This window comes from Gymnodraco acuticeps, unplaced genomic scaffold (assembly GCF_902827175.1).
Source record: "Gymnodraco acuticeps unplaced genomic scaffold, fGymAcu1.1, whole genome shotgun sequence".
Classification (NCBI taxonomy): domain Eukaryota; kingdom Metazoa; phylum Chordata; class Actinopteri; order Perciformes; family Bathydraconidae; genus Gymnodraco; species Gymnodraco acuticeps.
In genome coordinates this window covers 575779-588121 of record NW_022990919.1, presented here as the reverse complement: position 1 = coordinate 588121, position 12343 = coordinate 575779, and the positions used below count along the sequence as shown (strand labels likewise).

The window sequence follows — 12343 nt, the reverse complement described above, 5'->3', positions numbered from 1 at the left end:
ATATACTATGACTTTGGTACAAGATACTAATCTATGTACTGTGAATTTCAATTATATTTTATATGGCATACTATGACTTTTCTTCAACAACTGAACAGAGTTTACGGAGTATTTTAACAACGTTCTATGCTATGACTTTTTTACAACATGCTATTATGTGACATTTTTCATGACATACTATACTATTACTATGCTGTTATGCTACGCTGTTGTTTACCAAATACTATTCTAGGACTTTAAATGACTTTTCTATTCAATGTATGTTCAATATACCTTTCTTTGCCTTTTTTATGACTTACTATACTAAGAATTTGTTTTTGTGCAATTTATTATGACAAACTATACTTTTTCAAATGTAATTCTTATATTTTTGGAATATAATAGAATAATATTTTGTTATGACATGATATATATACTAGGACTTTTTGGGACTTTCTACGACTTACTATGCTGTGACTTTTTATGTACTTAAAAAAATATTTCTAGTCTGTTCATATTTTTCCACATATTAAACTATGACATACTGTCCTATTATTTGTATTTCACATTATTTTTGACATACTATACTAGGACTCCTTTTTTACACACTTAATATGAAATGTTTTCCTATTTTTGACATACTAAAATACGATATATTTTTGACATACTATACCATGACTTTTTAAAAATATTTTTTAAATAATAAAGTATTACTGTTTTATATTTTTTACGATATAGTACTGTACTTTTTTCCGGATATTTTCAACACAGTACACTATGATTTTTTTTATACCTAAACGTTTTTAAAGATATTTCGACATACTATACTATAACTTTTTCAGCATATTTTAATATACATTTTTACGATGTGGTATTTTTCTTTATTATTCAATTATTTTTTGACTTAAACAAAAACAAAGACTTTGGCTTGTTGAACATTAATGAACGTTCCCGTTAATACGAACACATTATTTGTTTTCTTTAGTGGATCTGAGCTGCGTGACGAAAGGATTCATTCATTGTCCGACCATAAAGGGTTATTCCAATCACATTACACACTCCACATTACATAATCCAAAGGATCAGCACGTTAAACAAAACAAAAAATCAAATTAGCAACATCACTTTGTGCCAGCAGCAGTTGGATCTGCTTTTTTGTTTTGTTTCTTTTGTTGAATATAAACATTTATAATTAGCTGTTGATAATTGAACATGTTCACGCCTTTCTCAAACACAGACTTTAATCCCAAAAAGCCCCTGTGACACAATGAAAACATGCACAGAGAGGATGGAGTTTGGTTCAGAAACATATCACTGCTTTCTGCTGGAAACAGTGATGTTAATTCCTTATAAAACATCAGAAAGTGATTATGGGCATCTTTAAAATTATTATTTTGAAATCTCAATAAAGAAACTACATTTCTTTAAAAAAAGAGAAACATTTTATAAATAACACATTTTGGTTCTGATTTCCAAAAATGTACAAAGTTACCATTTGTGGTAGAAATAAATAATAAAATGTATTCCCGCACGTACCAAATACAGAAAGAGAAACAGAATATTTCCCTCTAATATTAAATATATGTATAATATAAACCCCTTTAACGTAACAAAGTCAAATTTAATACCATTTTAACTGGTAATTTTCCCATTGACAGGATTTGATCATTCTAATAGTTTGTATGAAAGTGACGCAGACAGCAGGGACCGGAGAATTGTTGACGTTCGGTGATTATAAAGTTATTATAGTCATTTCACAAATACTGACAATACTGAGTTATGAAACAGACTAACTGCCCACACTAACATTTGGCCAACTTTATCCTCCTCTACCGTCAACATGTGCTCCGGTACCAGCTGTGTGCATCACTTAAAGTGTCCCCATTTCTGTTGTGCTTTAAGCTTCTTGCAGTGTTTATTTAAAGTGGACCTATCATGCTATATTTGAATAATATATTGTAGGGCCATACCTATATAAAACATGTCTGCAAAGTTTTTTTTTCAAAATACCAAACAGATCATGCATTTTAGCCATGCCTCATTTCGCTCTATTTGCTATTTTTTAGCCCTGTTTTTGCAAGGGCTGAATCTGTGAGAAGTCTTCTTCGCTGCTTTTGTGGCAGACTACAGCGCCACCTACAGGCCTGGCATATGTACTACAGCGTCTCCGGCCCTTTCGAACGGCAATGGCCGTCTCCTCCTGATAGGTGGAGAGTTGGCCATATAGGCGGAGCTCCTCGTTCCTGACGTCAGAGAACTTTCAAATCGGGATCAGTCTGTATCAGATCCGTTGCAGCCCCGTTTTTAGAGATTTGAGTATGGAGGAAAAGAGAGAGGGTTGAGTTTTCTGACACTCGGTGAGTTCCCTGACACACCGGGGACACATATTCATGTATAAAATACGTACAAAAGTGCATTTTGCATGATAGGTCCCCTTTAAATTGCAGTGTTTAAAAAAGGCTGTGCATCTAGTCCAGTTGGTGAAGGTGTTTCTTAATTTGTATGTGTTTTGGCACATTTGTGTTTTTGTATTTCCATATTGTTTTTTTTATGAATGTAGCCCGTTTCTCCCAATGGAAATACTTTGGGCCGTTGTTACGCATTTACATCTGTCAGCCCCCGTAATTTCAGGTTTAACAATAAACAATAGAATATCAAAACAAGGCAAACGGTTTCAGAGTTTGGCTTTTTGTATTTGGTGTTGAGTCAGTGCTGAGATCAACTATAAATGATAACTGTTGTATTTTATTTCCACCATATATCGAGAGCAATGCAGATTGGTACCGTTTTTATAATCATAACATCCATATTAATATTAGAAAACAGTTTTAAAACTCTGTATGAAGTCTAAGGTTTAAAATGTAAATGAAATATTTCGGTATGGAAAGCAGGCTATATAAAGTGTTCCTAACATTAACCTGTGTTTAGCAGAACTATTGAACACGATGACGCCCGCTTGGCTTTTCAACTATTTATTTTCAGTACTCAGCAGTAAGGGTTATAGTATATGGACAACTTTTTTCTGTTAAGAAATGAATTATCAAAACATAGTTTATAAAAGTGTATAGTAAGCATTACATATATATGCATGAAAACAAAAAAGTGGGTTATAGTTAGGGATGCTCAGATCGATCGGCCGATATTCACTCTTTGCCGATCGATCGGTGCTCTATAAATGCCGATCGGGAGAGCCGATCACATGACGTAAAATACATGACACTTTTCTCTGTGCGCGGCAAAACAAGCTCGCCAAAATGGCTTCACCGGTCTGGCAGTATTTTAAGGTGTCCGAAAAAGACAGTAAAATAGCGGAATGCCACGTGTGTGAAGCAGAAATCCTGCATCTCCGCCCGCCGGACCGGTGAGCGGAGCGAAACACACACTAAGAATTAGACCTAACACACTTGGCTATTTTATCTACCTCTGGAACAAGCTAAACTAGTTATAAATATGTTTATTCTTCACTGTCGGGTCACTCATTACTGGATCAGTGAGATGAGACGGATACTGACGGGCTGTCAGGGGAGGGAGAGCGGGGAGAGGAAAAGAGAGCACTTGAATAATGTACTTCATTTGAATGTAATAATTATGTTGGTTGTTGTTTGTGGAAGCTCCAGTGAATGAGCCCCATTAACTGAGTTTTAAACATCACTTTAAATGGAAGATCCCCATAGGCCCCGCCCACTCGATTGGATCGGTATCAGCCGATACTGATTCCGGCGATCGGCCCCAAAATTGGCGATCGGAGCATCCCTAGTTATAGTTGTTCCAAAGCAAATATTTTTTCTTCTTCTTCTCTCTAAAACTAGCTGAAATGGGTCCACTCAGAACAGGAAGATGTGAAAATGTACAGTTATTATAATTTCTGTGTTTCTAGATCACATCGACTCCTACAGCACTTGACGGTCACTGCACGGCTTTTAACTTTTTTTTTTTTTTTAACTAGCACCAGTGCTCCTGAATAGGCTGACAAGTTGTGTTCTTTAAAAAAAAAAAACCGCACACAGAGGCTTTCCAAATAATGCAATTAAATACAAAAAGGAGAAAAATAAAATAAAAACACCAATAAATACAAGAGGTTATCATAAAAAAGGTTCAAATGATGGAGGAGAATCACTAAGGCGTCCCTTTGCCATGTGAGCTTGATTTTTGTGAAACAGGAAGTAGGTGGAGAGGGAGAGATAAATATGGAAGAGATGGATGATGGGAAGTCTCCACCGTCACAACATTACTTGGTAAAAGGCAAGAAAACACTTTCCATTGTTTACACATAGTGTTTAAATCTTCTCCACTGAACAGAGGGGATTGTGGGTAAGAGAGATGGGGGGGGGTTTACATCAACACAGCTCTAAACTCACACATCCTAAAGACTAGCGCCGGCCATTACAAGTGTTAATAATAATAATAATAATATAAATAAATGCATTATTACAATGATCTGTCGTCTTTTTCCTTCTTACAAAAGAGTTCCCGCAGATAATACAGAAAGCACGATTACAATACAGGCCCGACAATATACACCGTCAATTTGTGTGTTTTACTTTCTTTCCTTTGTTCTGTAAACCTGCAGCCACGTTCACACACAGATTCACACACAGCGAGCGTGAGGTAAGAAACGCGATCATTATAGTTTTAATGCAAAAGTGAAAGAAGAAAACGTGTGGACTGAAAATATTTGCTTGTTAAAAAAAAAAGAACAGCCAAAATATTGTTCTATGTTTTGTAGGGTCTTAAATAATTGTATTAATTTTTGTTCCGCATAATTCAAACCTCATTTACTAAGCAGAAACTCGTAGCTCTTATGAACTTTGTAGTTGAAGGCAACACTAGAGAACCAATACGATAAAAAATAAAATGACACATTAAACGTTAACATTTGTTCGTAAATGTAGATCTAACACAAGGACTTAAAATGCATTACTGAAACTATCCAAACTCAGGGTCCACTTACTTTCTTAACGTCAAAAGCAGATGGACTGATTGTTTTGTAGGAGTTTTCCGACATTTTCCGAGGTATAAAACAAACCAATCGTTGGTTAACAGTTTGACAGTTCTCTACGATTCAACTTTAACAAGCAAACCATAAGTGAACAAACCAACCCAATCATGCCTCAGTGTTTATTCTTGAACTTCAAAAGATTTGGGCAAAAATATCCCCACTTAGGGGTGGGCTTACTAGCCCTTTTCTGGGGCTTTCAACCAAATCACCCTTCCTCTTCAATAGGGCTGTCAAATCAAATATATTTGATTTAAAACAAAAAAAACATCTGTAAAACTTTACTTTCCAACTAAATTGACAATAATGAAAATGTGTTGGACAGGAAATAATCTTGTGTGCTATTGACATACAGTATTTTTAAAATGACCCGTTTACCGCTGAACACGCCTGCGGGTTTTAGACTAAAAAGGTGTGACACACTGCTGCTGCTGCTGGATCTGTTAGTGGGAACAAGGCTTTAGGAAGTTACAAAGTTAAGAAGCTCATCTTGGTGCTAAACACACACAAAAACACACGTTTAAACCCAACCATTCAATCTACTGGTCCTAAAAGCTCCCACAAGTCATTGTTTCCTCTCGTCAAAACCATCCAGGTACAAAAAAAAGCAAAAACAAACCAAAAGTCTCCACTTTACCTACATGTTGGTCTTAAATAAAAACACTGTGTAGACAGACTCCGTCTGAATATGGTTTTAAAAACGCTGTGACAAAGGCCACGCAAAACTTACTATGAACATCGTCAGAACAGGGATGGAGGCGGGAAACAGAGAAACAGCAAACACAGGACCAATGAGCTCCTGGGGTTGAAATGAGCACGCATCAGACTTCCTCAACAGTCACAAACACAGGACTCGTCAGTCTCTACGAGCTGGGCTTTCAGAAAAGTCCCTGCAGGTGCTCCGGAGAAAGGTTAAACCCCTCCCCAGGCAGTATGGGGCAACATGCAGGCGGGAGTAAGGCAGGTGTAGTAAAGTCTATGAAACTACATCATGTCTGTCAGTCTGCGTGGGACAGTTCTACAAACAGGGCCTTGTGGGAGCATCCGCCAAGGAAGCATTGGCGCAAGAAAGGTTAGAAACGAGTGTGTGCATGTCCTCCGTTTTGAGTTCTCTGTGTGTGTGCGCACAAGCGTCCATTTTGCGCTCTGCTTTACGTGTATGTTCAGTCATGCAGGACCTGTCCTTCACACACACACACACGCACACACACACTACGGCTGCACATGGAAAAAACCTTGGCATGTGACTTCAAAGCACCTGCTACCCCATCCCCCGCCCGCCCCGCCCTGACTCCCATCCTTCCCTGATCCCATATTATATGAAGGGGCCGCCGGGCATACCCAGGAAGTTGGGCGCACCCATGGCCATGGGAGGGGGCGCCGTGGATCCGTTCCAGTGCACCTTCATGTGGTGCCTCAGGTTGGACTTGGAGGAGAAGTGCTTGTCGCACTGCTGGCAGGAGAACGGCTTCTCCTTGGTGTGGATGCGGCGGTGGCAGATGAGTTGGGTGGAGACACGGAAGGACTTCCCGCAGTCGGGACACTGGTAGCGTTTGGGCTCGGTGTGGATCCGGCGGTGGTTCTTGAGGGACATCAGGTTGGGGAACTCCTTCTGGCAGGAGTTGCAGAAGTAGGTCCCAGTCTTGTGGCTGTTCTTGTGGTTGAGTAGGGAGCTGGCGTGGCGGTAAGAGCGGCCACACTGATCGCAGACGTGGGGCTTGAGGACCTCGCTGTGACCACCACGGCTGCGGGCTTTGGCAATGCTGCTAGGGTGCAGTCCTTGCTCTTGCATCAACGTGAGGTCCAGGCCTGACCCCCAGCCCAGCTCCTTGGAGCCCCCCGGCAGAGGCTGCTGGGGTCTGGGCTGACGGGGCTGCGGCGTCTGGCCATGGGTGATCTCCATGTGGAGGCTGAAGCTGGCCTGCGTGGGGAAGGATCTTTGGCAGGACCGGCAGGTGAGCTCCCGCTGCTTTTGGTGGACGCGTCGATGGTTGTGGAGCTGGGAGGAAACGCGGAATGCCTTTCCGCAGTCGTGGCATTTGTGGCGCCGTATCTCTGAGTGGATACGACGGTGGTTCTTCAGGGCAAGCAGGTTGGAGTAGGTCTTGAGGCACACGGCGCAGTGATAGATGCCGACTGTGTGGGTGTTCTTGTGGTTGAGGAGGGAGCTGGCGTGGCGGTAGGAGCGTCCGCATTGATCACACCTGTGCAGAGACAAATTAGGACAAACATGGGGATGGGACAGAGGGTAAGAGAAAAGGGAGATTAGAAACTGAAAATAATAGTCCGCTTACAAAATTCTATCCAAATTTAACTCTGGTTACCACTTTTTCTTAGAATTATTGAAATATTTTGACAACCCATCATCTAAGATGTTGTTCATACAGGTATATGATCTGAAATCCGGCTTAAAGCTTTCAAAGAAAGAAGACTACTACAAAGTGGTGTACCATTTAAAGTTATGATTTCTACACAGATGATAGGGAGGGAGGGAGGGGCATGGACAAACAACTATGGACAAACAACTGGGATTCATGTGGGGGACTGGGAAGTATCTGCTGCTCCCTGCACTGCACAAATGGACGCAAGCTTCTTTCACATATGGGAACAATTTAATAAACCTTCTGTCACAGCCGTCTTTTGGGTAATCACTCTTTTCTGTATATAATGATAAAAGATCCATCAAAAATGCCAAAGAACCTCTACCATGTCTGCCTGTAATAACGAAAGATGTAAGAATAACCGCTGACGTGTGCAGTGCAGCTAGCTCCAAATACTTCCTAATCTATCCTCTGACTTTTATTTGCCAGACATCAAAATGCAAGTGTCCCATCAAAAACTCCATGTTCTAGTCTAATAACTGGCCAGTATTATTAGACTACCTAAAGAAAACAAACAAACAAATCAAAGACTACAATCAAAATCATTACAAGAGCAAGGAACAAACATCAATACTAAAAATGTTGCTAATATGCTACACACAAAATACTTAAAAAGCAAATCTGTGTTAAGGTTGGCTAAGTAAAGCAAAGCATGAAATTAAAACATCTAAACATGAAGGTAGCCTTAAAAACTAAAGTGTGTGATATGCTAACTGAAAGCAAACGGGGTTGACTTATCTGGTCTCTCCACTAATTCAATTTGTCCAAACTTCAGAAAAATCCGAATTCCGGCACGCGTATGGTCCCAAGGAAGCCGGATTGGAGATCATATACCTGTAATAGACACGTAGAGACCTAAATTTATCTTCACTATTTTTTGGGCCAACTTTGTATAATCACAAACAACTGACGAGAACTCACGTGTACCGACACTCCTCGCCCTCTCCCGGGGTCGCAGTGGCCTTCTTCCTGATTTCCATGCCTACCTGGTTGTCTCCGCAGCGGTGCCTGGCCAGGCCGGATCTCCCCTGGAAACTCTTCCCACAGGTGGGGCAGCCAAAGGGGGTAGCACCCTCCTCGTGGACCTTCTGGTGGTTTCGGAGGAACCTGGCAAGCCGGAAGGCTTTCCCACACGTGTGGCAGATGTGCTTCTTACGCTGCGTGTGGATGCGCATATGGTTGCGCAGGGCCATATAGTTGGTGTAGGGCTTGTCGCAGAAATTGCAACGGAAGTTGCCTGTCTTGTGGGTGTGCTTGTGGTTCAGCAATGAGCTTGCATGTTTGTAGGCACAGCTGCACAGGTCACAAGCGTAGGGTCTCTCGTCAGAGTCCAGATCCACAGAACTTCTCTCCAAGCTGATATTGGGGGTGTTGCTTGAGGAGGATGAAGGCAGGTGCTGGGCCGGGCAGTCGTGGGCTGCAAGCTCATCGGCCGTGGCAAAGCCTTCGCAGCAGCCATCGCACTCAAAATCCATCTGGACCCCGGGACCCTGCGGCCCTTTGCACAGGCCAGCTGTAGTGTGGGTAGCTAGCTGCCTCTGGGTACGGAAGCCCTTGCCGCACTCTTGGCAGTTGTGCTTCTTCTGGGCAAAGTGGAGACGTAGATGGTTTTTCATTGCCAGCCTGTTGGGGTATGTGGAGTTGCAAACGTTGCAGTGGTACTCCCCAATTTTGTGAAGGTTTTTGTGATTGGCCAGGCTACCTGCATGTCGGTATGTCTTGCCACATTCTTCGCATGAAAAAGGCCGACGTCCAGTCTCAGATGGATCAAACTTCTGGGGCCTTGAAGTTCCAGCTGAAGAGTAGGGCTTCTTGAACCCTTGCTGGCTATATTTCACGCCCATCGGCTGGGCCTTTGATGATTCTCCTCTCATATTCTGCATTTGAGATGTCCCAGGCTGCTGGAAGCGAGAACTGTTGGGGCCAGTCCGAACAAGACCTTTGGCTCGGTGCTCCTCGTGGAGACGAAGGTGGTTGATCAGCTGCTTTTGGATCTTGAAAGCCTTTCCACATTCTTCACACTTGTGCCTGCAGCAAGGATGAGCAGAGATGTAGAAAACTCAGTAAATACATTAAAATCTAGGACTAATATCAGGGGGGGATGGTGGTATTAAACATGACACTTGGGAAGGCTATTCCTTATTAGAAATACTTTGGGGATAATGTTATTATGATCAACTTACTTGCAACTAGGGCTGTCAAGTTAACGCGTTAATAACGCAAAAAAAAATTAACGCCACTAATTATTTTAACGCGATTACCGCATGTGTATTTTTTTTTTTCCTCGACCACCCCGTAGTTTCAGAGCGTATCGATTTTAAAATACCATCTACAAGCTGATATTGACAGCCCCGCTCCTGCTGCCCGCTTGTGGCAGACCACACTTCCACGCTCACCGGCAGGCACCGACTGGCCATCGGGAGGACCGGGAGGGTGTGTGTATGTGTGCATCGAGCGAGCGAGAGAGAGACCTTACGTGCATTGTTGTTGTTAGCATCTGGTGCTAGCTAGCTGCGCTAACAGATATAAGGAGCTGTTTAAATGAAAACAGAGGAGCGACATTTCGCCACAACTGCGCCGAGCACTTGACTTTATGCAGACATTGTACGGAAGTCAGCACGGATAGTGCGCGTAACATGATTGCAGCGTCCAGGCAGCTCCCGTTCGAGCATATGCCTTGAGTTGCGCATATCGAACACACACACACACACACACACACACACACACACACACACACACACACACACACACACACACACACACACACACACACACACACACACACACACACACACACACACACACACACACACACACACACACACACACACACACACACACACACACACACACACACACACACACACACACACACACACACACACACACACACACACACACACACACACACACACACACACACACACACACACACACACACACACACACACACACACACACACACACACACACGGCCCCTCCCCGTCGCTATATTACGTACAGCGGACCCCTTGACCGTCAGGCTTCTACGGGCAGGGCGTCCCATAGACCTTCATTGCGGACTACGGACCCCTTGACCGTCAGGCTTCTACGGGCAGGGCGTCCCATAGACCTTCATAGACCACGTGATCAACAACAATGGCCGACCTTCGTGTTATTCTCGGTGGAAAATGCCTATTTTAAGGTTCATTTGGCCATTAAAATGCGTTTTGATGTCATTTTATGCGAGTAATGAGTATTCATTTCTGATTATTTGTGCAGTACATGTACATGATGTTTAGTTTGCTAGTTATGACGAAGATTACTTCATGAATGTGTACACATTCATGGTTGCTAAAGTTTTTTTGGTGGAAATGTGTTTTTTCACAACAAAGTCACCCTCTGTACTTGGACTTATTGGGAGAATCTAAAGGCAAGAACATCCCAAATATTCATTTAGGTCTTTATTTTAGACCTTTAGTGTTGCCGTCTGTGAGGAAAATAAATTGGGCTCAGAGCCTCGTATTTTTTCAATCTTTTATTTCCTTCTAATTTGTTATTCTTTTCAAAATAGCACACTGTTATTTACTCACCAATAACACACAATTATCCTTGCTTTTATTTATTAGTTTAATTCCATAATCTCGGGCTTTTTTGGCATTCGTCAGGAACTGAATTTCAAAATAAAAATAACCGGAAACTAGTGCTGTAGCGACGCGTCGACGACTTCAAAATATCGTCGACGACATATTTCCGCGTCCACGCGTCGCTACACACACGTGGGTCACACCCAAAGCAACAAGCAGTTCGCAATCGCACTTCAAACACAATGGAGACTGAAACGGCTACCACCTCCTCCTCACAGGATTGCGCACGAAGCCCCCAAACGAAAACATCTCGCCCTCGGTCTTCAAAAGCATGGGAATATTTTAAAGTTAGTCCAAAACGCAAAGATATTTATATATTTATATCTCACTGAGACTGCTGCATAGCCTAGCAGAAGCAGCAGCTAGCTGTGGTGGCTACCATTAGCAGCTAGCATTTGCTCTCCGATTTTTTACATAAAATGGAATTATGGATTATAAATTCAATCATTTTTTTATACATAGACGTTAAAAACCTATGGATTAACCGATTCAGCCTCGTTTTTTCTCATTTTAATGCCATTGAACACGTCTTTTGATCAGATTGACAGCTACGGTGGTGAGACGATCTCCCTAGAAGCTCTGTGAAGGTACGTGTTGTGATGACTGTATTTGCTTCCCCTGTCGCGAGTCCGGATCACTCAGTGATGATACTATATACCTACCAGGGTTTCCGCCAGGATTTTTTCTCGCCGGTCATATGTCCGGACAGAATTAATTTTACCGGACAAATTTGAAATTTACCGGTCATGTTTCAATAATAATAATAAGAATTGTGTAGCAGAGTTTCCGTTAGCAGGTAATTACGGATTAGGACCGGATATGCTGATGTTTAAAACTCAGTTAATGGGGATCGTTTTTATATTGCTTCAGTTTATAATCGTAACAGATCGGAAAAATTCAGATTCATTTTTCAATAAATGATTCCGCAAACAACAAACAACATAATTATTACATTCAAATAAACTACTTGTAGTAGATGAAGTACATTATTCAAATTAACTTTGAATAATAACACGGGAGAAACGGATCCTCTCTTTTCCCCTCTCCCTCTCCTGACAGCCCGTCAGTTTCTCCTGCAGCTCGCTAAACAGAGGGCGGGGCTTCAGGTGATCATGCAGAGCTGCGTGTCTCGGTCTGACTCAGCAGCTGATCTGATCTCTCTCTCTCGCGTGTCCGGTTATACTTCACTCGCGTTTATGTCCATATCGATCAGATCCAGCTCTCCTGATCGGCCTTCATAGAGAGCACCGATCAAACTATTAACAGTGAATATCGGCCGATCGATCGGAGCATCGGACATTTTGACCGGCAGGTTTTGAATTTACCGGTTTTTATTCAATTTTACCAGCTAAAAACCGGTA

At 42.1% G+C, this 12343-nt stretch overlaps 1 protein-coding gene across 1 annotated transcript in view; it reads right to left on the bottom strand.

The window, feature by feature from the left end:
- si:dkey-89b17.4 (zinc finger protein 850) overlaps positions 1-12343 on the bottom strand; it is a 37981-nt gene that overhangs the window by 5347 nt on the left and 20291 nt on the right. The window contains exons 3-4 of the mRNA XM_034233985.1: positions 8278-9384; positions 6317-7179 (exon numbers count right to left, since the gene is read on the bottom strand). Coding sequence (XP_034089876.1) covers positions 6317-7179; positions 8278-9384 — 1970 coding nt within the window. The remainder of the gene's footprint in view (positions 1-6316; positions 7180-8277; positions 9385-12343) is intronic.